The sequence below is a fragment of the Colletotrichum tamarilloi genome (assembly GCF_030869305.1).
Source record: "Colletotrichum tamarilloi strain Tom-12 chromosome Unknown Scaffold_14.1, whole genome shotgun sequence".
NCBI lineage: Eukaryota > Fungi > Ascomycota > Sordariomycetes > Glomerellales > Glomerellaceae > Colletotrichum > Colletotrichum tamarilloi.
Genome location: NW_026849397.1, coordinates 751,309 through 775,975, shown reverse-complemented (window position 1 = coordinate 775,975; position 24,667 = coordinate 751,309). Strand labels below are relative to the sequence as shown.

Genomic DNA, 24,667 nt, shown 5'->3' with positions numbered 1-24,667 from the left:
TGGAACCCCTGTCTGGTGACAATGGAACCTTTTGACATCACCAATTCTGGTCTCGAATCGCACATATCCCCACTAGAAATCTCTCTGAAGCAGAGCGGCCGAGAGGTGAAGCTCAAAAGACCAAGGCAGAGAGTCGTTCGGTGTGCCTGGCCGGCTGGCAGCAACCATTGACGGCGCAACCCACTCCACTAACCCACTAACACCTCCGAGACACATGTCTCGCTGGCCAGCCCCCCATGCAAGTGTCATTCGCCGTCCCAAAGGGGCAATCCGAATCGGGTGCCGCACCCTCGGAGCCGTCATCCATTCTCGACGATCACTGTCCGCTCAAGATACACATTTTGTGGCGTACAAAAAGCCACCCCATCTTCTATAGCTACGAAGTAGAAGGGTGCGAAACGTTCGGCTTCATCATATCAACTTTTCGACCATAACTATGGAGCAGTTGTTCCGGGCGGTCTCTATCAGACAGGTCTTGGTTCCCTGGCCGATCTTCACGCGCTCTAGTCCATCCCTCCCGAGTACCACACGGGGACCCATCCCCGCGTGCTCCAACTTCAAGCTCCTCCGTCTGCCGCCCACCCCCTTGGCGGGTGGATGCCCGCATCACCCGAGGTCCTAGCGTCAAAATGACAGCCTCGCCGGCAGCGATCGACAATCCATCTATCGTCTTCAGGCCAATCACCAATATCAATGACTGGCCACAGTGAAGCACAAACTGAACGGAGGAAAGACGGAGTGGCACAGGCGATCAAGGTGCGGCTCCAAAGTCGACGCAGCAGTCGCAGTCTGGGGAAGTACGACTTCTGTCCCTACGGAAAGATGACGGTCGAGAATTACCCCTTCATCTCGCCTTACAGCGTGACCAAGTTGGGGGTGTTTAGACCAGGCTGTTTGACGCGCAATGCGGAGCGCCAATCAAGACCGGCATCGTATTTTCTTCTCTCGAACGACTCGATGCTCCCCTGAAGTTATTGGCCGCGCTCAGTGCCGCGTCGCCGAACCTGCATGCCCTGTTCGGGTTTTTGCAGCACCTCTGATACGTAACGATCGACGTCTCCGCATAGGAGGCTTGGAAACTACGTCCATGTTCTGGCTCCCGCCAAGGTACTGCCAGGGTTTCTGCCTAGCCATCTGTGTCACTAGAAGTACGGATACCATGCCCTGTTGCAGGCTTCGACTCACAAAATCAAGAGCACCCCTGGAATGGGCATGCCTAGATCAGTGGCTCTGTCTGGTAGCAACACTTCCCATCTTTACAGTTTTGTCCGCAAGAAAACAGGCTTCCTTCATTGTATCGTAACCTAGGTCTCACAGGCAGCACTCATCACTGCTCCACGAAAAACGGTAGGATCCGTCGATTGCGTCTCGAATCTCCCTGACTCCCCGATATTGAAAACCTGATCACCTTGCTAACACATAACGTCTAGGTCGCTCAGGGGAATGGGGCTGAAGCCCAAAGTACGCAGCACACCTGAATCTTATGCTCATTGCTGACCCCGCTACTTGGAAGAATTACGGTTCACCGCAGCGTCGATCAACTCACACAGCCGTTTCTCTCTGGCGCAACTGACAAGCTTCAATCTGCCGGATCGCCTGCGACAACACACCTTTGTGTAACAGGGATGGCTTACTGGACTCGGTGTCTGCCTCGGACAGCGTTAAAGATCTCCAAGTCATCGACACAAGCTCGTAGACGACTTTGCGTTTTCTGCAGCAGAATCTGGAAGACGCGACACTATTTTTGAATTGGCTTACGTTGACACTGAGATATAGAGTGATGGCAGATCGATTTGGTCAACTGCAGCATCCCTCTCCCCGTGAGATGGCGATCTTGCCGGTCGAGACCTGTTTGAGCTTATGCCTTGGCTCGTCCGCTAACACTTCTACTCAGGGCTTAGACTTGTTGTTGACAGCGACTCATACCGGATACGCAACATCATCATCTGCTTCCCAAGGCAGACGCAACATGGTCAGCAAAATGCTGGTTGAAAGCTCATTTCGCCCTCGAGAGCACCATTCTTTCTTGTTTCATTCACGCAGACGCAAATCCCGGTGTACACATGGTTTCTAGACGAAGAGGACACGGTGCGCTCCATCCTCTGGGGAACGATTCACGCGGATGAACCCCTCCATCTCTCTCCGTCAAGGTAGGATTCTATAGACAACGATAAACTCGCTACTCCACCATACGTTCTGTGAGGGTGGGTACATTTGGCCTCAACTGTGTTCTAACCCCTGAACTAGTTTGCCTGCCCGGTTGCCCGCACTTCATCTTGGCTCCATCTCGTGTGACTCAACCCTTCAGATGCCATATAGCCAGCGCAGGAGTCAAAGAGAGAGGAGGAAGGGGGGGGGGGGGTCCAAACGTCTGTCTACAGAGATATATTGACGACACAGAGATGATATGTACCATGTAAGTTCTTGGCTTCAAGATGTTTCTAGGCAGCTAGCTGTGAGCGGACCAAGATGTGTCTGTCTGTCTACCATCGTTTGACATTCTCAACTGAGATAATGGTAGATATGATGTGAGTCAAGAAAAAAAACAACCCGAGTATAAAACGTTCAATAGAAACTAGGAAAATTGAACTACTTTCGTTTCATTATCCCGTAACAAGACGTATCTGAATGTAAGGTGTCATGTGTCATAAGAACATACAGAAACATACCGAACAACGCACGTCTATTCAGCGAGTAAGCTCAGCTACTTTACAGGCACCAGACCGAAACGTGAGATAGAGCTTGGGTCGACCGCCCGGGTCTGAGTCACGACAACGTCGAGCGTATGAGCGCGCGAACAGGGACATGTACGAGAGATATGACGGTACAGAGAGAGAGAGAGGGTGGGAAGAACAGCTTTCGATGCGGCTCAACGTGTCCGACACCACCTTTGCAGGTTTGCCTGACTACCTACCCAGCCATATCTGCCTGCCGAGAAGCCATGCATGCGAAAATGCAGCTTACCAGATTCGTACAGCTCCAGCTCCAGCATCTGGCCACTCACGTACAGTCTCACAGGAACGAGGCATCGCCGGTGGTGTCAGCGACGCGTGGTGCGACTTTTCAGTATACATCCCGCGTACTTTTCAACACCTCTTTCTCGTTTCGACAACTTGTCTTTTTTTTTTTTTTAGCTCGTTCTAGTCTCTAACTGAATGTATCCATGAAGCAGTCCTTCGAGGGACCAGCCACAGCGCCGTTGGGTATGCGACATCTAAAGAAGTAACATTGGGGAGCGGCGAATGCTTTTGCACAGTACGCCCTCTGCTTCCCCCGCGCCGATGGCCTATGCTCCGTATGCTCCATGCTCCGTACCCGTATGCGATGAATTTGAAAAAAAAAAAAAGGGATCCCAAATGCTGCCTGTCCCGGGCAAGGGCAAGCGTGTGACCTGACCCTGCCGTGAGACCACCCCGGACCCCCCCCGCGCTGCAACCTTGAAGCTGCCTCCTTTTTTTTCTCCCTCTTTCGAGGGCAGACAAATAACATGCGCCTCCGAGGAAGCGATGCTCCTTGACGACCCCCAACTAGATATTCATACCAAGTCGCAAAATGCTGCGTCATTAAGGCTATTCATCAGAGTCCGTCTTTGGATCCCGATTTTGACCAACCGTACATCACACTTTTGTGTGGTGTGACAGGACACCAGCCGCTCGACGATCATTGGCAAGTACACCTCGTTGGAGAGCGTATCTGTCCGTCATCACTACCATCTCAGTGAGCCTCTACATTCACTTAGTGGTGCGCCGCCTTCTCGACAGTGGGGAGCTCCTTGAGCGCCTCGCCAATGATGTTAATGGCCTTGCGAAGCTCGGTCTCGGTGATGACCAAAGGAGGGGCGAAGCGGATGATGTTGCCGTGCGTAGGCTTGGCCTGTGAAAAGCAGACGGGTCAGTCATGTGCCGTGTGCGAGAGTATACCAGGGGCGTTTGCGACTTACCAGGAGACCCTTCTCCTTCAACAACAGGCACAGGTCCCAGGCCGTGCGGCCAGCGGTAGCCGACTCGTCAATGACAACGGCGTTGAGGAGACCCTTTCCACGCACCAGCTCGACAATGGGCGAGTTGAAGGCTCTGATTCCCTCGCGGAAGATGTTTCCGAGCTTCTCAGCCTTGGCAGTCAGGTCTTCCTCCTCCATGATCTCCAACGCGCGGATGGACACTGCGCATCCCAGGGGGTTACCGCCGTAGGTGGAACCGTGGGTGCCGGGCTCAACGACAAGCATGATCTCCTTGCTCGACAGAACGCAGCTGACGGGGTACAGACCGCCAGAGATGGCCTTGCCCAGGGTGATCATATCGGGCTTGATGCCGGCCCACTGGGAGCACAACATGCGTCCGGTGCGGCCGATACCAGTCTGGATCTCGTCGCAGATGAAGAGGACGTTGTGCTTCTTGCAAAGGTCGTTCACTCTCTTCAGGTAGTCGTCGTCAGGGACAACGACGCCAGCCTCGCCCTGGATCGGCTCGATGATGATGGCAGCAGTGTCCTTGCCGTGCGCCTCGAAGACCGCCTCGATATCCTCGACGTTGTTGTAGCGAATGGCCTTGCCCGTGGAAGGGTTGAGGGCGCCGATGTTGGGGACATAGGGGCCGTAGTTGTCCCTCGATTCGGGGTCGACTGACAGAGAGATGGCAGTCATCTGGGGGAGTTTTATGTCAGCCTTGGTCCGGGAGGGAAACGCAGTTGCCAGCTGCAGCATCTCAGAAAGGTACTCACTGTTCGGCCGTGGAAATTGTCGTTGACGGAGAAGACCAGAGCCTTGCCCTGCTCAACGCCCTTGACCTTGTACGCCCACTTGCGCGCAATCTTGATTGCGGTCTCGACGGCCTCGGCGCCCGTGTTCATGGGCAAAACCATGTCGTAGCCAAAGACCTGCTGGATCTTCTCGGCCCACTTGGGGAAGACATCGTTGTAGAAGGCTCTCGAGCTGAGAGTCAGTCTGCTGGCCTGCTCGGTCAGGGCCTTGACCAGCTCGGGGTGGCAGTGGCCTTGGTTGACGGCGCTGTAGGCGGAGAGGAAATCGAGGTACTGCTTGCCCTCGGGATCCCAGACGTGGACGCCGCTGGCCTTGGAGAAGACGACGGGCAGCGGGTGGTAGTTGTGGGCGGCGAGCTCCTCCTCGGACTTGATCGCGGCCTGGGTGGAAGAGGCGTGGTATCTCGACTCCACTCCGCCATTGGACTGAGGGGTGCCGCCGTTTGCGTGGGGGGCCATGTTGCCTGATTTACGTTGGATGGACTTGGTGAGAGAGAGAGAGAGAACAGTGTGGATGAGGTGAGTGGAATGGGTATTTGAAAAAGGATCAATTGGCTCCAGAGAACGTTCAATTGTTGTCAGAGAGTGTTTGCGACTCAGGACAAGTGGCCGTTCAAGTATGGTTCGTGGGCAAGAAGATGGAGAGTTGAGAGAAGGAGAACGTCAAAGGAAGAGGACGGGAACGAGGGGCAAATCGCGGGGTCTTGGGTAGTTATACCCCCCCTGGCAGAAAGCCCGGCCATCCTTGACTAAAAGGACTCAAGCGCGATACGGAAGCAGAAAACCAGGAAACCAGGTGGTCGTGGGAAAGCGGCGGCGGCGACGGCAACGTGGACAGGGTCCAAACATGGCCGGAGGCGGACGATACGAGTAGGAAGTACATAGGTAGTAGGCCTGCCGGGCTGGTACAAGCACGAAAGACAAAGCAGACGAGACGGGCATGACGGGTTCTGGCCAGTTTGTGGATTTAAAAAATCTAAGCCATGCAAAGTGTGTGAAAAACGGCTGGACCTTGACCTGGAACCAAACTCTTGGTGTCGGAGTCAGAAGGCGCGCCACTATGCCTTTAAGTGCAGGTATGTTCCCCTAAGCGCAGGTATAAGCGGCTCAAGTGGGTGAGTGGGCAGGATGACGCCCGAGGGGGCCATGTAAGGGAAACCATCCCGGTGCCAATTCAGTCACATGGCCCCGGGGGAGAGAGAGGGGAGGGGTGGCGCGGACGTAGGAAAAAGCAGTGCGCTCGGTCACCGGTGACTTCTTTGATGCTTTTCTCTGGGGTAAGAATCTCGTAATGAAATATGGAACAGGATGCTGTTGCTTGGTGTTGCCGCGGGTTGTAGTCTGGGGGAAGGGGGGCAGATGACTGCATGGTGTTGTTGATGATGGAAAGTCGACTTTCAAGAGAGGAAACCACCAATCCCGTCAGAGGGAGCAACCAAGCCGAGCCGAGAGCCTCTTGCCAATGCGGCGGGGGGGAGACAACAACTGCGAGAAGCTGGAACGAGGAATGAGGAATGCAGCGAGGCCGATAACGGGCATCTGTGCTTGCGGCGTTGGAGAGGCACAGCAAGCCCTATCTAGGCTATCATATTTCTTTTGCGTTGCAGACGGCCAACAGTGTAACCATTTGTCGACAACTCGAGAAACTGCATACACGTAGGCACTATATCCAACGACGTACGATTGGACCGAGTAGAACAAGATAGGGAATTACATGTAGATAAACCATGGAACGTGGTGCGTGGAGAATACGCAGAGTGACAGAGTGCCTGCTACTGGGGCCGATGCGGACGGCAGAGGAAAGGGCTCCGTGGCCCAATGACAAAGACGCTATTTCCATTCCCGCTGCTCGGATCCAATAGGGCCGTCCAGTTATATGGAGACAGTATGGGATCCAATGAGCATCTGTTTTACCGCTAGATAAGTGGACAACACCAGGTTCTTGCCTGAGAGTAAGTACTGATTTGGTTGCCTGTGAAGCAAGGCAACAAGGCTACATTTGGTCTTGTGTCCTCATCACCTTACCACCTCAAGGTACGTAGGTAAGGTAGGTACCTCAGGTAGGTTCTTCAGGCTTCGGCGACTGATTCTTTAGTGACCAATTGCCTGAGGACGCTGGCCTGTCAATGAAACTTAGCGCCTCTGCTTCCGTCCACGGCCCTGCCGTAAGCCCGCAACATCCCTGGCCTTCCCGTCTCGACATTCCATTAGCGATCGAGAACACCGCTTTTCGGCATCAACTTTTCCATCGGAGCCCACACACTCCTTTCTCTCTTCCCCTGTGCCCCCCTTAGCTAACGGCCACACGGCAAACCGCGAGAAAAGGAAAAGGGCGAAAAAAGAAGAGAAAAGTCTGTTCAGTTTGACACACGAGCATACATTCGAACAAACGGCACCACCATCAACACACCCTGACTCGCCTCATCGCTCCAAACCCATCGGGCTCCCCGTTGCGTTGACCGAACCGTTCGTTTCCCACGCCGCCAACGCCGTCGCCGTTCCTGCAAGAAAGGTCATTCCACCCTTAGCAGCTCACCGCAACCCCCTCCCCCCCTCCCCCCTTTCCCCCCGTCCGACGACCGATGATTACGCAACAAGTCCCTTCCGTCCCCCCACCCCGCCAGACTGCCGCCGCCGCCGCCGGCCACAAAACTCTCAACTCACCGTATCCACAATGGCTTCCGTCGGCTCCCCGCCCGCCCCCGAACTCCTAATGGCAGTTCGTAACGAGCACAACAAGCCCTCCGTCTTCCGGTCCCTCCTCGTCATCCGTCTCCTCAACGCCTGGTGGGTCCTCACCTTTTTCCAGCCCGACGAGTACTTTCAGGCCCTCGAACCCGCCTGGCGCATCGCCTTTGGCCAAGGGAGCGGCGCCTGGATCACCTGGGTGAGTTTCCATGCTCTCTATTCGCAATTTTTTATTCATCATCACTATTCACAAGCTTCATTGATCCCACGTGCAACTAACGCACACACACACACCCCAGGAATGGAGAAACCAGCTCCGCTCCTCGCTGCATCCCGCCCTCTTCGCCGGCGTCTACACCCTCGCAGACCTCGTCGCCCGGCCCCTCCCCATCATCAGGCCATGGCTCCTCCTCGCCGCTCCAAAGGCCGCGCAGGCCGTCTTTGCCGCCGCCGGCGACTGGTACACCTGGCAGCTGGCCGTCAAGATCTACGGCGCCGATAGCTCCGTCTCATGGTTTGCTGTAAGTCACCATCACCACCACTACCACCACCAGTAGCCGTTACAACTGCTACCTCCGCACAACTGGTCAAACCATGGCTGACGCAACGTCCTCGTATAGCTGTTCATGAGCATGTTCAGTCCTTTCCAATGGTACTGCTCCACCCGCACCTTTTCCAACTCGCTCGAGACCACGCTCACCATCATGGCCCTCAACTACTGGCCCTGGGAGCTCCTCGGTGATGCAAAGACGGAAAAGGAGAACCCCAAGCCCGCAAGGTCCATCTTGCACACGCCAGGGACGCTCACTAGGTACGTTTCCGTCTCTCGCATCTTGACACCGGCCGGCCACCCACCTGAACCGGCCTCCAAAGAAACACATTCACTCACACGCCAATAGTCTCCGCCTATCCCTCATCCTTGCCGCAACAGCAGTCCTCCTCCGCCCAACAAATATCCTCATCTGGATACCAATCGCCCTCGCAACTCTCCTCCGGCCCCTCCACTCCGGCTCCGGCCCCGGCTCCACCACCTCCGTCCTCACCCCGCAAACCATCCTCCTCCTCCTCCGCGAAGCCCTCCTCTGCGGCACCCTCGTCCTCTCCCTCTCCCTAACCTCAGACCGCCTCTACTTTGGCCAATGGGCCTTCCCCCCCTACAAATTCCTCTACTTCAACCTCTCCCAATCCCTCGCCGTCCTCTACGGCCGCAACGACTGGCACTACTACCTCTCCCAGGGCCTCCCCCTCCTGTCAATGACCTACCTCCCCTTCGTCCTCCTGTCACTCTACAACCCGCCCTCACCACCACCACCGCGCTCCACCAAAATCCCCAGCAAAGCAACCCTCGAAACCCTCACCTGGACAGTCTACACCACCATCGCAGCCCTCTCCACCGTCTCCCACAAAGAAGTCCGCTTCATCTACCCCCTCCTCCCAACCCTCCACATCCTCGCCGCCGCGCCCCTAGCATCCTTCTTCACCACCCCGGCCCCGCCACCGACCCCGCGCTCTCCGCTCCCGAAGCCCCGCCTCCGCCGCAAGCGCCTCCTCGCCTCCGCCCTGGGCCTCCACGCCGCAATCGCCTTCTTCCTCACCCTCCTCCACCAGCCCGCGCCCCTTACGGTCCTGACCTTCCTCCGCACCTCGTACGCACGCATACACCCGGAGCAGGCCGCCACATCGGCCCCGATCGCGTCCCTGGCCTCGGCCTCGTTGGCTTCCTCCTCCTCCTCCTCCTCCTCCTCCTCCTCATCACCGCCAACACCAGGCTCATCATCCTCGCCAACGACAAAAGAATCACAAGGCAACGAACTCTTCGCCCTCTTCCTAACGCCATGCCACTCCACCCCCTGGCGCTCCCACCTCCTCCACCCCGCCCTCCGCGCCCGCGCCCTCACCTGCGAACCGCCCCTCCACACCAAACCAGACACCCCCGAACGCGAGGCCTACCGCGACGAGGCGGACCGCTTCTACGACGACCCCCAGCTCTTCATGGCGACCGAGTTGTGGCCGGCAGCCGAGGCCAGGTCCAGCCCCGACTCCGACTCCGAGCCAGCAGCAGCAGCAGCAGCAGCAGCAGCAGCAGCATCATCATCAGCACCACCAGAAGACATCCCCCGCTACATCGTCGGCTTCGAAGGCATCGAACCCTGGCTCCACGACTTCTTCTCCTCCCCCCACGGCGCAGGCCACAATCTCGGCGTGAGCCCGAAACGCGTCTGGTCAGGCTGGAACGGCTTCTTCAACGAGGACGCCCGCCGGCGCGGGAAGCTCGTCGTTTGGGATACGGGGCTGTATGCTACTGTATCCTAAACACAAAAAGTCAAAAAACATTAGTAACAGTCAGTGTAGGAATAAGAGTAAAGAGTCGAGAAGTTAAAAAACGGCAATAAGTTCCATTCTCACATACCCCTTCCCACACAAGAGCATCATCGTGAACTTCAAATATGACAAAAAATTCTTTCTTTTCCTACCCTATCCTGGGCCCGTGAACACATGTAACCAAATCCCCAGGAAACGTTAGAGGGACAGGAGCGGCCGGGGCTACTACACGTCATGACAAAAAAGAAAACGCCAACTTGACAGGATACCCTTCATAGCGAGCGAGCCCGTAGACAATGCGTCGCTGTACACCAAGCCAGAGAATCGAACAACTCCGTACATTTATGATGATTCACCAACAACAAGCACGCACATGCCTCCTTTTTCTTTTCAAACGTTCAAACGTGGATTCTTGAAACTTTGGGTTGGCCTCGCCTAGGCCGGCCCCCCTTCCCCTTCCCCCTCAGAAACCCTTGATGTATCAGGTCCAGCCATGAGTGAAATGAAATATTCCACAGAAAAACGTGCTCTTGATAAACAAAACACCTCAAATGGGCATACTTCGAACGCGGCTCATTGTCGGTATTACCGCGCCGCTTCAGGTGCTGGCTGCGTTGGCGGTGCGATCTCCGGCTGAGAGGCTGCTGCCAACTGAGACTTTGCCGGTTGGGCCGGTGCTGGTGGGTTTGCTACGATAGATGCGGGAGGCGGCGATACTGGACTCGTTACCGTTGGAGATGATGCCTGCTGCGATGGTGCTGATGTCGGCTGGGGTGGCGGAGGTTGAGAGGTTGTGGTTTGCGTCGCTACCGGCTGAGCCGCCGCCGTCTGAGTTGGGGCCGCTTGCTGCGGCAATGGTGGCACAGGTGGGTTCTGTGCCCTCTCGTCGGGTTCCCTGCGAATATCTAGACTCTTTCCCCTTCCTGACATGATGCTGGAGCCTCCCAAAGAAGATTGTCGGTCTGCTGGGGGCGATTTGTTCCGTCGCTCAGCGCTCTCCTTGGCTTCACGGTATTTGTTCCTAATCCAACCGATGGGCCCCTTAGATTCGTCCTTGCCGTCCTTGTCCCGCGATTCATGACTGGTTTGTGCCTCGGCAGTGTACATGCCAGTTTCTGAACTTTCACCGGTGAAGCTCTTCCGGGGCCTGTATCCGCCGCTGCCAATCGAGGTCACGCTAACGTCGGCATTGTCGTTGGATCCGAATGCCAGACGCGGAGAGGTGATTGAAGGGTGGTGCTCGTGGCCCCTCTGTCGTGAAAGTCGCCATCTTCTCTTCTTTTCCTTATCCGGCTCGCTGGCGTCTGCCGAAGTCGTCACAATGGATTCTTCAGTCTGATCAACGTCAGAACCTTCGTTAAATGATGAGTGAAGTGATGTCGGCGGCGATTTCTTAGCCTTGAGCGTCTGCTCGGGATGTAGGGTGTTGCTAGAGGGGACCTGTGATGCACGCGGGGTGGGTTCCGAGGGTGTATCAACTGCACCAGGCTGCTGGCCAATCGCGAGGGAATCGTGCTCTGGGATTGTATCGGCCACCAGATCCATGGGGTTGGGGGCCTCAAGACTAGGGGACACAGCGGCTGAGTGCGTACCGGACAAGGATGCGGCCGAGCTTTGCGCGCTCGGGTTCAAGCTCCCAGGAATGCGCTTCTTCTTCAGTTTGTTCGGTTGTCGTTTCTCGCCCTCTCCCGTGGGGGATCTTTGGAATATGCTAGGAAGGACTCTTTCCTTGATGGGCGTCGTAGCTTCATTCGGGTCAAGCAGCCTCTCCTGGCTTCTGCCTGCATTGCCAGCAGCGGTGGGTGCCAGGCTGGATGTACCTATTGCAGCCGGCGCGGGGGAAATGCTCGACGCAGCAGGGGACTGATCAGGTGCTTCGACAAGCTCTTCCGTCGTCGCCGGGATCATGGGCTCACGCGGTGACGAGCCTGGAATGGGTGAAGCATCACGTCTGAACCTTCCCGTCTGAAGAGCAGGGGACTTCTTGGAAGGGACTGTGTTGCTTCTGCCAAGGCCGCTATTCGGGGTTGGTGCGAGTGCCGGGCTGTTTGGGGTCGTAGAACCTTCATGGTGCGAGTGCCTTGAAGATGTCGATCGGTTTCTTCTGAGCATTCCGTCTCTTCGTACACTGTCGGCGCCGGCACTGGCATTGGATGAAGACCGACCCAGACCCGACTTCCTGTTAGGGTTAGGAGTCACTGGCCCACTGGCTGCAGGGGGTGTGCCTTTTTCGATCAGCTGCTTTGTCTTCTCGTCAGTAGCCGTGCCCTGCATGCCAATCAAGAAGTGATCCTGGTTTTCGATGAGGAAAATGAGCACGCATTGGTTCAAGCGATACTCTTCAGGCGCCATGGCGTGCTGCGGGTGCGACAGCATGCCGGGTTGGAAGATTGCTGCTAGATTCTGTGAGTTCATCCTGTTCTCTTCCGACTTGGCGGCGAAGACAGCGAGCAAATCCAGAATGTATAGCAGAAGCTGGCGATTCAGTGGTGGAAGTTCCGTGATGAGCTTCTGGTACTTGACGATGGCTGCTTGATCGTCAAAATTTTCGACAAACTGCGGGCCTTCGGCATCGCCCACGGCTTGCCTCGTGGCGCCTCGCAACGGTTCCCTGAACTTCTCGTATAGATCTAGCGGCACAACGGGCTCAGGAAGGTCGTTGAGGTATCGTCGGAGCACGTTGGCAGCATCGTGAACCGTGTAATTGTCCCACACCAGGCCCTTTCCGTAGCGATCGGGTGAGTCGAAAATCTGTTTCAGTTCCTTGATTCGTTTCTCGGAGCCACTGAGGCGGAAAATGCCCTCCACCGTTGTTGCTAAGAAGACGGGACGTGAGCATGTTGGAGATGGACCGTCATTCAAGTACACTTACCCTTTTCCTTCAAGAAGACGCCGCACTTGGCGACAACAATCGGTACGTAGCCATAAATATAGCTCTTTCCGTTCTCGTCGACAAGAGATATCGCCACATTGGCGTAGGTGATGCTCTGACGGAGAGGAACGCCGAAAATTCCGTGAGGCCGGTTGTCTGCTGTAGAAACTTTAGCACATGAAGTAGAAGACGTTTTCACAGCCGCGCGGATGTGCTTGGCACACTGGCGCACAGGCATGGTGATAGACAGGGACAGCCTGTTGAGCCGACCAGTCGGGTTCAAGGTATTGGAGGCTGTCGCATCACTCGAAGCGCAGACTTGAGGTAAAATGGGATCGCAGGACCCAACAGGATGGGTATCTTGCAACAGCAAGACAAGACTGAGAGGTGCGGCTGACGTATCGATTGCCTCGTCGACATCTTCACTGAAGAGGGTTTGGGTGGGAGTTGGGGTTGGTTGTTGCGATGCGAAAGTAGAAGGGGCTCTACCGTGATGTTCCTGATGCTTCGAAGGAAGCTTGAATCCTTTCCACCACGACTTCAGGTCTCTCTTATTCGGAGTCGAGGGCGCGGCGGGCGCGGTCGAGTTACTCGTGGGCTGAAAAGCCTGGTAGGGGGGAGTAGCGGCGGACGTCATCGCAATGACGGAGCGCAGGTGGTCGGAGCTCAATTACTTTATCGCAGCCAGCGTCCTTTGGTTGTCGTGGGAATCGAGTATGAACAAAGTGTGTCAAGCGACAGAGTTTTGTCGAGCGACGATCAAAGAAAGTTGGATGTTAGAGACAGATTCAGTGCAGTCGGTCTTCGATCTGTAGGTCAATCGGTTGGTCGCTTGGTCGCCTGGTGGTGTTTTGGCACAGGATCGAGTCGCTTGAAAGGTATTGGGTGTGAGCATGCGCTAGGATGAGATGCGACGCGCAGGCGGTGATTGGCCGTGGGCTTCTTTTGGCGCGCAAATATTCCTTTGTCGAGTGAAGCGCTCCTAGAGACCGTCTTTGGAAGCCCTCCTTGTCTTGTGTTGCAAAAGCCCTGCTGTTGATGTCATGAAGAAGTTCCGACCCGAGTGTGAGTAGGAAGGGGAACAGGGGCGAGCGAGTGAGGTGACGAAGAGCGTCCGTGTAGGTGAAATGACCCAGGTGTATTCGGGCAGCGTTGACCGGGGACAGAGGGCGGCGGGCGACGACGATGCGGAGCTAGAGAGGGGATGGCGGGAGTCGGTAAGACAGGAGCGAGCTGTGCGTTGGTGGGATTTTTTCGACGACAGAAAACGAATGGAAGCGAGCGACGTTTCCGACCAGAAGACTAGGCGCGACAACGACTCGTTGAAACCTCGTTGACGATAGTTGTCGGTCGGGCAAAATAGGGCAAGGAAAGAAGGAGTTTGGTCTGGAGAAGAGAGTCTGGGGGTTGAGTAAGGTAGAAGGGGGAAGGAAAATGCGAGGTATGTGCACCGGTACCAGGTAAGCAATAGGAAGGTGAGTAAGGTGAGGTGAGGCAAAGGCAGAGCTCAAAGAGAGAGAGAGAGAGAGAGAGAGAGAGGGCGAAGCAAGTACGGAGTCGGTACGGAGCACTTTAGGTACGAATAGACGAAGGCGGAGGGACGCAGGAGAGGTTGCAGGTGCCGGTGCAAGTCAGAGGTCCAGGTCCAGGTTGGGGTTCAGGTCCAAGTGGTCCAGGCCGGGCGTAGGTGTAATGTGCGGGTGCGTATGTGCGTAAATCGGGCGAGGTCAGGAAATGTAGGTAGTGGTACCTAGGTGATGTAAGGCAAAGCAAGGCAAGGCAAGGTCAGAGAGAGTGTGTGAAAGAGAGAGAGAGAGAGAGAGGAAGAGAGCACCTTAGGTGAGGTGTGAGGTAAGGCAGACGCCCAAGGTAAGGTAGGAAAAGAGGTGTGGAGGGAAGGAGTATGGGTGTGCGCTAGACACGTTGTCGTCAGTGGGTGATGAGACCAGTACTTTTTGTTTCCTTTTCTTCTAATTTGATTCAATCTCACAGGCAGCAACTCCAGGCCAGGCTGGAGTGTCGACGCTGGTAAAGTTGATAATGGACAGTGAATGAGCGTAGTGTAGTTGAGTGAGTGAGACTGTAATAAGAGAAAGACTGAGACTGAGACTGAAAGCGAGAGTGAGGTTTTGCTTTGCAGCAGCAATGAGTATTACTGAGGTACCCAACTGTGGACAATGAAGTATGGTACCCAGAGTACGGAGTACGATGTTGGACGTCGACGATGCGGGAACCGTAGACCCTGAGAAGCAAGCATGGAGTCGGGGAAACGCGAAGTACCCAGAGCTGAGCGAATAACGGTTACAGTGCCCAGCGATCCGCGGACAGAGAAATTCAATAGACACACGACGGGCAGCGTCAAGCAAGCATCAATAACACACACGTACACGCATCAGGGGCAGCAGCACCAGCACCAGCACCAGCAGAAGGAGCATACCAAGCGGTACAACTCGTCAGCGCGGCGGCGGCAGCCAGGCGCTGACATTACGGGACGGGATGGATAACCCGGATCAAGAGAGCAGCAAAGAGCAGGGTTGCCGCCGGTCAGGTGGTCTGGTAGGGCCAGCGACGATGGGGATGGATGAGGGTTGTGAGGGGTTGGACGGCTGCGATACCGATGTCATGCCCATTTGATGGAGCCAGAGGGCAGAGGCTCCAATGTGAACTCAATGTCAATATCTACGCAGTAAGCAGTACTCCGTACTTAGCACTAAGGTAAGGTAAGTAAGTAGTGGGCTCAGGGACTGGCGCTGGGCCTTGGCTGGAGAGGTCGGGTGGGAGGAAACGGGAGTGTGGGAGCGGGAGTGGAAACATAAGATACCTGCCTGCCCCGCCACTCTCGTCAGGGAATGGAAGTACCCCTAGGTGAGGTGCGTCTAAATGGCCCGGAGCAGTGCTCACGAGTGGAAGAGAGCTGGCCTGGGACCTTGCAAAAGCTCCAGAAGGCCCAGGGACCAAGACAGGCCAGACACTCCAGGCCCATTATACGGTGGAGAGAAAGACTCGTCGAGGCCCGAAGGCTGCAGCGGCCAATGTGTGCTACTGATGCGCAGTTACGTGCGACGTGGGACGTTGGATGCTGCTGGGCGGAGGCTGCTGGGCGGAGGCCGTTCATTAGCCGTCTGTCACTGGTCGTTCCCGACTGTCGCGGACTCACGGCGTCTCCCTGACCACTGGGGTTCCTGGCCAGCTATGTTAGCACTTCACCTTAGCTATTAACCTAGAGTACCCAGACGTCAGGGCCCATGGCAGCTAGTTGTCGGTAGGGTACTGTCACCGATGATCGAAGAGGAGGTGGGCTGGCGATAGCGATGGTGATGGTGATATTTCACCTTGGGATACCTTAGGTACCTTGTTCGAAGAGTAGTCCCTTATCGTGATGGCGGCAGTGGAAATGGAAGACTGCCCTGTCGTTACATGTTGCTTGCTGGAGAAAGGCTGACAGCATGCAAGGGGACAACGACGCGGCACTTCCTGGTAGATGGACGCAGAGGCACGGTGGTATGCAAGAGGAGACGCAGAAAGAGAATGGATGAATCTGCAAACCTAAGGTAACTCACAGTGTTGTCCACGCCCATGTCTCCATATCAAAGGTACGTACCTTACTATGCATACAAGTACAAGTGACAATAAACGCTTTTGTCCATCTCCAGCTGGCAGGTCCAAAGTGAGTGCCGTAATTTCCATGTTGCCATGCACCCAGCTCCAAAGACGGCCAAGTACCTTTCATATGACCATCATGGCAAGATAGTACCTCGCCGCATTTTTTTTGGCTCTGTGGGGCGTCGTCAGGAAGGATCAAATGGGACGACGGGAGGCCTGGGCCATCCTGGGTGCCTGCCACCTGGGTTCTTACCTCTGGGGGCTGGCAGAACTTCGACTCTGGAAGCAGCCAAAGCAGCGTGAGAGGGAAGGACTCAAGGAGAACAATGGGAGAGGCCAGGAAGGAGGGGTGACCCTGCCGACGGGAGCTCTTGCGCGAAATGAGACTGACGAGATGGTAGTGGGTCCTAGACTCGGGAGTCCCAGTGACCACTGATGGGCGGCCCTTTCTCCGAGTCCTCCCCGCCTGGCGGGTTGGTCTAAATTTTTGTTTTTTTTATTTATTGTTCAACACCAGATCAATAAAACAATCACATTCAATCAATCTCTCATTTCACGACTACGCACTTACACACGTACTCTGCATCAGTCTAGTGATTTCAGTCCACACTGTTCAAATCTCAGTCCACATCACACTCGCACACACGGCGTTAGATCCTTACGAATACCTCACACTGAATTAAGATACCTACACAGATATACTCTGAGCACCCAGACGAGACGTGCATACGGATACCTACCAGGTAGTGAAGTACCTAGGTACCTTGGGTCTCGCGGTGGAGTGAAGGCAGAGATTTCATACGGCGTCTACAGTCCGGCGAGGAACTTTAAGTTAAGGTACGGCAAGGGAAGCGTGCAGATGCTACCAGCCACGCCACGCCACGCTCTCACTTGTCAAGATCTTGAGTTCCCATCTCGAAAAGATGCATCACTTGGGCATCTGTGAGCGATATTACCTCAGCATCTTGACATTTATGATTCGACTCCCCCAATCCCTTGGTCTTTGGGATCTAAAGATCCGAGTTCTATCGCTTGCGCACTTCATCGCGAAATAAACTGCCGGCATGCGTCAACCCCTTTTCCCTACATGATTTACAACTCACAGCGCCTTCGCTACGGGTGAAAAGGGTACCTCATACACAGATGCCGCATGCCTGTGTCAAGGTGCCCAGCGGATTTGCCGCATGCTGGAAAGGCCCCTCTTCCCCTCTTGAGTCTTTTCGGCCGTTCGCGAAAAGCCTCGCGAGTCAAGCTTGGGAGGTGGACTCGTGCGGCACTGCAGCTTGCTGCCAGCGCTTGTCAGTGAGGAGAGTCACTAATTCCCTCCACGAAAGCTTAGATATGCAGTGCCCTGACATACGAGCAGAGAGCTTTCATGCGGGCAGTGGTAATTGCACGGTGACAGCCACGTTGCCCGCAGTCCGAGGCGCCTCTGTACTCCCGAGTCTCCAGCCTCTCGATGGGATCTGCCTGGTCCAATTGATGGTTTGGATGGTTCATCCATGGTTGTCGTCTGCTTAGACGTGGAGACAAGTCCCCTCTTCTGCTCCTAGCGGCGCTGGCGGGAGCTCACCGGAGCTTGGGCGCTCTAGTACGGGTAACGGAGCCAGGAGAATACCAGTTTTGGAAATTGGTTCTAGAAAGGAAAAAAACAAGGGCGATGATATCCTGCCACCACCTGCCGCTATTCTGCCCCTAAGTGTGGCTGCGGCCGCCACACGACCGCCGGTCTCGGGTACATATATAAACTAGGCTCTGCGTAGTTAGTATTCGAACGGATTAAGCTAATTAGAGGCCGTTAATTAACTTATAGTTAATTAAATTATTTTAATAAAAAGTATAGTAATTAATAAATTAGCCTAATTAACTATTAATTACTTTATATAGCCTATAGTCCGTAATTTAGTAACTTCCTCTACTTTAGCCTCGTACTTTACTTTAGCCTCGTATTTATTAATAAGTCTATTTATCTCGCTTTTTATTATAAGATTAATATTATAAAAGTAATCCTCGTTAACTAAATCTTATAATACGTCTAATTATATAAGATTATTAGTTAATTAGGATCGTAACTTTATAAGCGTTAGCGGCCGAGGAGCCCTTATAAAATTAATTATATTACTATTAACTATGTTAATTACTTTATTAATAATAGTCTGCTAATACCCCTACTATATCTCTATACTAAGCTCGTATATATTAAAATCGTATATAATCTTAAGGCCTTATTAAATAGAAATAGCCTTACTTAATACTAGAAATATTATTAATAATAGTAGTACTAGTATAAGTACTACTTTTATGCGTTTAGTAGCTTTTTTATATTTAAATATAAAGGGCTCTTATCTAGAGGAAGTACTTAGATTAACCGCTAGCTTTTTTAATTTAAGTATTATAATACTTATTATAACTACTATAATACTTATTATAGAGCCCTATAAGTAACCTTTACCTCGGATTTATAGGGGATTGAGTAGGGGGGTAGAGGTATTATTATTAATAATAAGTTCTAAGCGTTATTAAAACTAATATAAATAGATCTTTTTTAGTAATATTAGGGTACTATCCTTAATATACTACTAAAGGACGTAGTAATAAAGTAGCCTATAAGTAGTTTAAATTAAGTAGGGTACGCACTCTCTTAACGGCTTTTTATATAAACCTAAATTTAGTTATTTACTTAGTATACGGAGTTCTTATAAAAGGTACCTAAGGGTATTATAATATATATACGTACGTACCTTTTTTTAGAGTAATTTTATAATAGTACTTAATACCTTAGCTTAGTAATAGGTCTAGTAAGTACTAATTATAGCCACTTAACCTACTTAAAAATAATTAATTTATTAAATACGGCTTTAAAGTCGCCTATATAGTAGTAGATTCGTATTTTAATATTCGTATATAAGGATTTAATAATTAACGTAGTTAAGTAACCGAAGTACTTAATTTAGTTAACCTAAATAAGTACGATTTTCTTATACTACGGCTTAAGCTAAGTATTAATAACGTAATTAATTACTACCGTAAGGTACTTAGTAATCTTAAATTTAAATAATTAGTTATAGTATATAGTTATTAATTAGTTACGGAGGAGATTACCCTAATCCGTAAGGAATTATTAAAAGCGAGGGTTATACATAATTATACTAGTCTCGTCCCTCGTAGCCGGGCTAAAATAGCGTTAGGTCTTAGTTAGTACGTTAAAGTTAACGTACTAATAATAGAATATGTATAGTATTATTTTAAATTAAGTATTATTATTAAGGGCGTTAAATAAAATAATTTTATAATCTATATACGTAACTTATAGAAGGGGAATATTATAGGCTTGGAGTAATACCGATAGCTAATCGATAGCTTAATAATAGTTAGCTTCTTTCTTATTAAATTAAAAGTAGCTCGTAATTTAGAAAATATAACTATTATTTATAGTTCTGTAAATATTAAATAGTAGTATATTAAATTAATTAGTTTTATATATAAAATCTATTAATAAAATATCTGGATATTATTAAAGTAGGGAAATTGTAGTAATAAGTACGATAAATAAGCTCGTAATATAGCCCACGTTATTGCGTTAGAAGTAGTATTAGTACTTTATAAAATTACGTAATTAGTTAAATAATTACTTAATAAGGGATCTGCTATTTAATTTATTATGGCGGTAAGTAGTTAGTATATTAAGTATATTATAAGTAATAATACTACTATAATTACTATTTTTTAACTAAAAGCTTAAAAGGATTTAAATAAGTTAAATACTTTTATTTTATTAATTAACGATTTAGCCCTTTTTATTATATAGTAGCGCGTAGTAATAATACGTAAAAGTATTAATATAGCTAAATAGGTAGTTATAGTAGTTATAGAAGTTATTAATAACGGGATAAAAGAGCTAGTTACTATTTAAAAAGCTAGTAGCGATCTATTAATAGTAGTCTATAAATAAGGTTAAGGATTTATAATACTTATTTAAGTAGGTTAACTTTATAAAGCGTTATTATTTTTAATTATAACGCGGGCTATAAGTATAGTAATAAGTAATAATAGTTAGTGCCTTAGTAAAGGGTTTATATTAAACGATTCGGATTATAAAGCTAGCTTCGTAAGTAGCTTTATTAAATACTACTCTAGCTTTAAGTAAACTAGAGAAGTATTAGTTATAAAGTAAGTAGTTATACTCTACGTAACCATATTTATTATAATTAATAATATATTAATAAATAAAGGGATTATTAACTTCGCAATTATTCTCTTTTTATAGTATATTAACGTTAGGAATAGTTTTAATTAGTAATAGCGGTAGCGGCAGCGACGGCGAGGTTAACGAAGTAATAGTAGGTAGGTAGGTAGGTAGGTAGGTAGGTAAGTGGGTAAGTAAGTAGGTGGGTATGGGCAGCTGGGCTCCGTAGTCGGAGGCAGGGGCGGTCGCAGCCACAATTGGGGGCAGGATATCGGCAGGTGCTGGCAGGATATCATCGCCCAAAAACAAAACATGAATAGGAACCAATAAACAAAACAAAACAAAAAAGACGTCGGGACGCAGTCGCCAGGAAAGAAGAAAAAACAAACACGAGAGCAAGAAACTGTCTACTTCCCCTCGTGATTATCCACTCCAGAAGTCGGCGTAAGACCAGAATCGATTCAAGAGAGACCCATCTAGGGCACTTTCCTCAATCACCACTAACACCTCTATGCTGCCCTTTTAAAGGCCGTGATCCTTAGGTCTTAACACTCAGGTTATCCATATACTCGCCAAAATACTACTCACGTACCATCTTAAGCCTTCAGTTGCTTTTATTCTCCTCCCGCGATAGTGGGAACTCATTCAGTACCAAAAGATATTGTTTATGTCTTAGGCCTCTAACAATCATCAGGCAAAATCTGTAGTAAGGCAGGCACAGCAGGCTCAGGTGCGCAGTCTGACCATGGACACGACGGGAATGCGCCGCCGGAGGTACCTGCATTAATTGGCACCTGCTCGTCTCGTCCAATCCGGGCTGGGCACCAACTGACCGATGCACCTGCCAACCTGGTTCCCAAGCTGGCGGGCACCTCTTTCCTCTTTCTCATCTTCCATCTCAAAGTACCTCAAAATAAGGTACCTTATCTTGAGATGGAAAGAAGAAAGTGTATCTATGACACGCGACTGCCACAACATCAGGCCAGCCGTGAATTCGTTTTGCAATCAATTGACTTTTGGACTGAAAATATTCCCACATTGCCGGCCGCAAGCCGCATTTCTCTTCCCACATGAGCCGGGGCTGCACATCGTCACATCGACACGCGAAACCCACCGTGCGGCGTGCTCAGCTATCCGTCCGGCTTTCGCTTTTTTGAGACTCACTGTCTTATTCTCAACGTACCCTCTTACTTGTCCCTGTCTGTCGAAGTGTTTTGCAAATGTCAACCATGGCCATTTCTGCCATTTCATCGTATGGACTACCTATCTCGGACTCGAAAACTTGGCTTTCGTTGCAATTTCCGTCCCGCAACCTGCTTTCGGTCGGTGGATCTGCTGTTATCAGTCTGGGAGGAAGAATCTAGCAAAGTAGCGTTTCGTTTCCCCTGCCTTCCTTGGTCGAGTCATCAAATGCTACCACGACGACATCATCTTGCTCTCACCCGTCCGTTTTGAGCTTCTCCTGAACCAGAACAGGACTTCCGTCACGTCTTGACCTCAGGGCGCGGTCCATTTGCTGGTCCAGCCCGAAGCTCCGTCTCCGAAGAGGCAAAAGCCGCTGTCGATCACCTTGCCAGCGCCGAACTAAGCCTCCTGGCGGATGGAACTGTGCCGGCACGATCAGGCCTTGTAACCATGGACTCAACCGACGACATCTGTCCATGCCTGATGTGCCAGTCTGCTCTGTGGGACAATCAAAGCGTGCAAGGCATCGACTACCTATTGCGTATCTAATCTAATGTATTCAAGAGTAGAAAGTGCTGTCTCCCGCTTTGGACTTTCTCCTCAGCTTGACCATAGTACAAATGCGATCCATTGTGGTGGAGCCGAGACACACAACACCACAGGGCATTCGTTCGTTGTGCTCCCTCGCGGCCCTCTTCTCCGGAGTGATACCGCCGCTCAGGAAATGCAGAATCTCGTCTCGTAACGTCGGCGCCGAGATTCAACTCGTCCAGGCAGTCAATTCGTCACTCGTGGCCAGATACCATGCCACTTCCAAGCTTCGGTTCGCAGCACTCACCTGCAACCGACAGAGTCTAGCCAATGGGCCCCAGGACTTGCTACTCCTAGCGCACCCTGCGCTCTCTGACTGACACCAACACATCGGCCGACGTTCCAGGTAATGTCTGACAGCTTTGACACCAATGTCTCGCATTTTATCCGACATGCCTCTGGTCCAGGAGAGCAAAGCCTAAGACTCCTCGTGTTTTCTCATCAGTTCAGCAACATGGAGTCATGGGCGATTGGCTCCCGGGTCACGGTTCACATACCTTTTGCAGAAAAGCAACACAAGCCACCCAACACAACCCAATGGCACCCATCCGACCCAAGGTGGCAGCCTCTGCACTGTCTGCAGAGCAGAGCCCAGATGCTGGATCTTGCCGAACATCCATCGTTCCGACCATTCATCGGCCTTTCCATGCCCATGTCTATCCCATCTTCAGGGACTGGCGGGTCACAGTGGCTTCCATAGCAGCAGATACCCTACCGCTACTTACGCTCTCGAGGCCCTAGCCAGAGACCAGGCGGTAATCCGCATGTACTCTTCTGTCTCATTGGCAATTGCTCCCATCCCCATAGCTACCTGATGACGTCGTGTACCTCCGGCTTCGACGACGATGCCCGCATCCCCCGCCAGGTTTATGTCAACGGCCTTCAGTGCTTGAAAGAGCTTGTTGCCCCGACGCCCTTCCCGGCTTCGACAGTGATGCCTCCAGGTCCCGACATGCCGCCCACTGCCACCGCACAGCACCACGCCACACCCTCACACCCTCTAAGACTACGTACCATTGTGAAGACCCTTCAAAATGCCGTCAATGAGCTGGTCCAACCAATGCCGGGTTCATCCCGTTTCCATAATTAGCACCAAATCCTCTCTCGTCATGCAGGGACACACAGCGCCCGTTCCCCAAGTCAGAAATGTCGTGTTTCCTCACCCGCACCTGTTGTCCAACGACAACCGAGTGGGATTTGCGGAGAAGACCTGCCTCGGACGCGGCTTTGGCATCATCTCTACTGGCTGCATCGCATTTCCTTCGTCTTCAACGCACTCTGTACGCAGTACCTAGTCGACCTTTGGGGGTGGCGCAGAACCACACAACTTCGTCATCAAAACCAGCCCATTCGCCTCAGCTCGCCCAATAAGGACTGACTTTCGCCTTGCCCTGTTTACCGTCGCATTTTTCGGGACACACTCACAACTGGCTCTTGGCCGGAGAGATCTCTGATTTACAGCCTATCTACAACACAACTGCAGGAAATGAAACAGGCTAATTGTTGAAACGGAGGATTCTTGTCTAAGCCATAGGCATTCAGCCCTGCAGGACCACCACTTGCAGACCCTTTGCCGTCCATACGAGCCAAAATCCCACGCAACCCACGCAACCATGACAACTTCACCTCCTTGATAGGCAACGGTTCGAATCCACACTTTAACCTGTTGTTCAGGTCCGAGGAACGCGGGGTAGAAGGCGATGGAAGGAGGGGCATAGCCACACTCTGTTCCTCCATCATGCGCTCACATGAATGTGCTTTTAATACGATAGCGTGCTGACTTTGCGCACATCGTAGCTTGTCCATGGGCAGCGCGAATGTGGGGGCTCGGAGCTGTCGGGAGGGCATTCGCTCTCTTAACTTGGCAGTTCGAAGACTGAAGTACCTATTTGTGGATACGCAGCATTCGTGATTCCAAGTTCTTCATCAAGGACTTTACTGCATGACTTCCTTGGTTCTTGGTACGATTGACAACTCAGAGCTGGTTGCGGGAATGATTGTGGGCCGTTGTTCACGAGACACGCGCGAGTGATCGACGAAGATGACGGGGGAGATGAATTGTCTCGCTTGATTCTGGAGGCGATTTCAACTTTTGACCGTAATGCACGTGATGGTAGCAGGGTGGGAGTGGTCTCAGAGGCACTGCCATTGAATCAATCATGCCCATCGTTGCAAATCCCGTGAGGTGAGCTTTTGACTGGGCTATGCACAAGAAGGCGAAGTTGGCTAGAATGCATCGTGACTCGGTTGACTAGGTGTACGAGTTTGACGACACGTTGACAGGGTCGAGGCCGAGTGACTTTGTAAGGGCAACCTCGCGATCTGTTTCAAAGGCCACGAGATTTTGTCGTGTTATCGAAGGATTTGCGTCCGTCACGTGGTGGTGTTTGGAAGAGTGCACCGGAAACTATACTACAAGCGTATTATAGAGCTTGCCTTGCGTCCTTCCGGGGTAAGTTATC

The 24,667-nt window shown here is 51.8% G+C and overlaps 7 protein-coding genes across 7 annotated transcripts; 4 read left to right on the top strand and 3 right to left on the bottom strand.

The window, feature by feature from the left end:
• Positions 1-3,735: 3,735 nt before the first annotated feature.
• Positions 3,736-5,217, bottom strand: CTAM01_05669 (ornithine aminotransferase; the record flags this gene model as incomplete). The annotated part of the gene is made up of 3 exons (XM_060521699.1): positions 3,736-3,873; positions 3,941-4,642; positions 4,720-5,217. 3 exons carry the CDS (start codon positions 5,215-5,217, stop codon positions 3,736-3,738), a joined length of 1,338 nt encoding a protein of 445 aa, XP_060383913.1.
• A 715-nt stretch (positions 5,218-5,932) lies between these two features.
• CTAM01_05668 (uncharacterized protein) lies at positions 5,933-6,295 on the bottom strand (the record flags this gene model as incomplete). The annotated part of the gene is made up of 1 exon (XM_060521698.1): positions 5,933-6,295. A coding segment is annotated over one exon (363 nt), but the record flags the coding sequence as incomplete, so codon positions are not given.
• A 1,137-nt stretch (positions 6,296-7,432) lies between these two features.
• CTAM01_05667 (Alg9-like mannosyltransferase) lies at positions 7,433-9,759 on the top strand (the record flags this gene model as incomplete). The annotated part of the gene is made up of 4 exons (XM_060521697.1): positions 7,433-7,645; positions 7,746-7,967; positions 8,067-8,257; positions 8,346-9,759. The coding sequence occupies 4 exons, from the start codon at positions 7,433-7,435 to the stop codon at positions 9,757-9,759; spliced, it is 2,040 nt and encodes a 679-aa protein (XP_060383911.1).
• A 594-nt stretch (positions 9,760-10,353) lies between these two features.
• On the bottom strand, positions 10,354-13,277 carry CTAM01_05666 (RhoGAP domain-containing protein; the record flags this gene model as incomplete). Its single annotated transcript, XM_060521696.1, has 2 exons — positions 10,354-12,584; positions 12,641-13,277. 2 exons carry the CDS (start codon positions 13,275-13,277, stop codon positions 10,354-10,356), a joined length of 2,868 nt encoding a protein of 955 aa, XP_060383910.1.
• Positions 13,278-14,895: 1,618 nt separating this feature from the next.
• Positions 14,896-15,144, top strand: CTAM01_05665 (uncharacterized protein; the record flags this gene model as incomplete). Its single annotated transcript, XM_060521695.1, has 1 exon — positions 14,896-15,144. The coding sequence occupies one exon, from the start codon at positions 14,896-14,898 to the stop codon at positions 15,142-15,144; it is 249 nt and encodes an 82-aa protein (XP_060383909.1).
• A 1,298-nt stretch (positions 15,145-16,442) lies between these two features.
• CTAM01_05664 (uncharacterized protein) lies at positions 16,443-16,679 on the top strand (the record flags this gene model as incomplete). The annotated part of the gene is made up of 1 exon (XM_060521694.1): positions 16,443-16,679. One exon carries the CDS (start codon positions 16,443-16,445, stop codon positions 16,677-16,679), a length of 237 nt encoding a protein of 78 aa, XP_060383908.1.
• Positions 16,680-22,234: 5,555 nt separating this feature from the next.
• On the top strand, positions 22,235-23,295 carry CTAM01_05663 (uncharacterized protein; the record flags this gene model as incomplete). The annotated part of the gene is made up of 3 exons (XM_060521693.1): positions 22,235-22,405; positions 22,552-22,886; positions 23,013-23,295. 3 exons carry the CDS (start codon positions 22,235-22,237, stop codon positions 23,293-23,295), a joined length of 789 nt encoding a protein of 262 aa, XP_060383907.1.
• Positions 23,296-24,667: the final 1,372 nt, after the last annotated feature.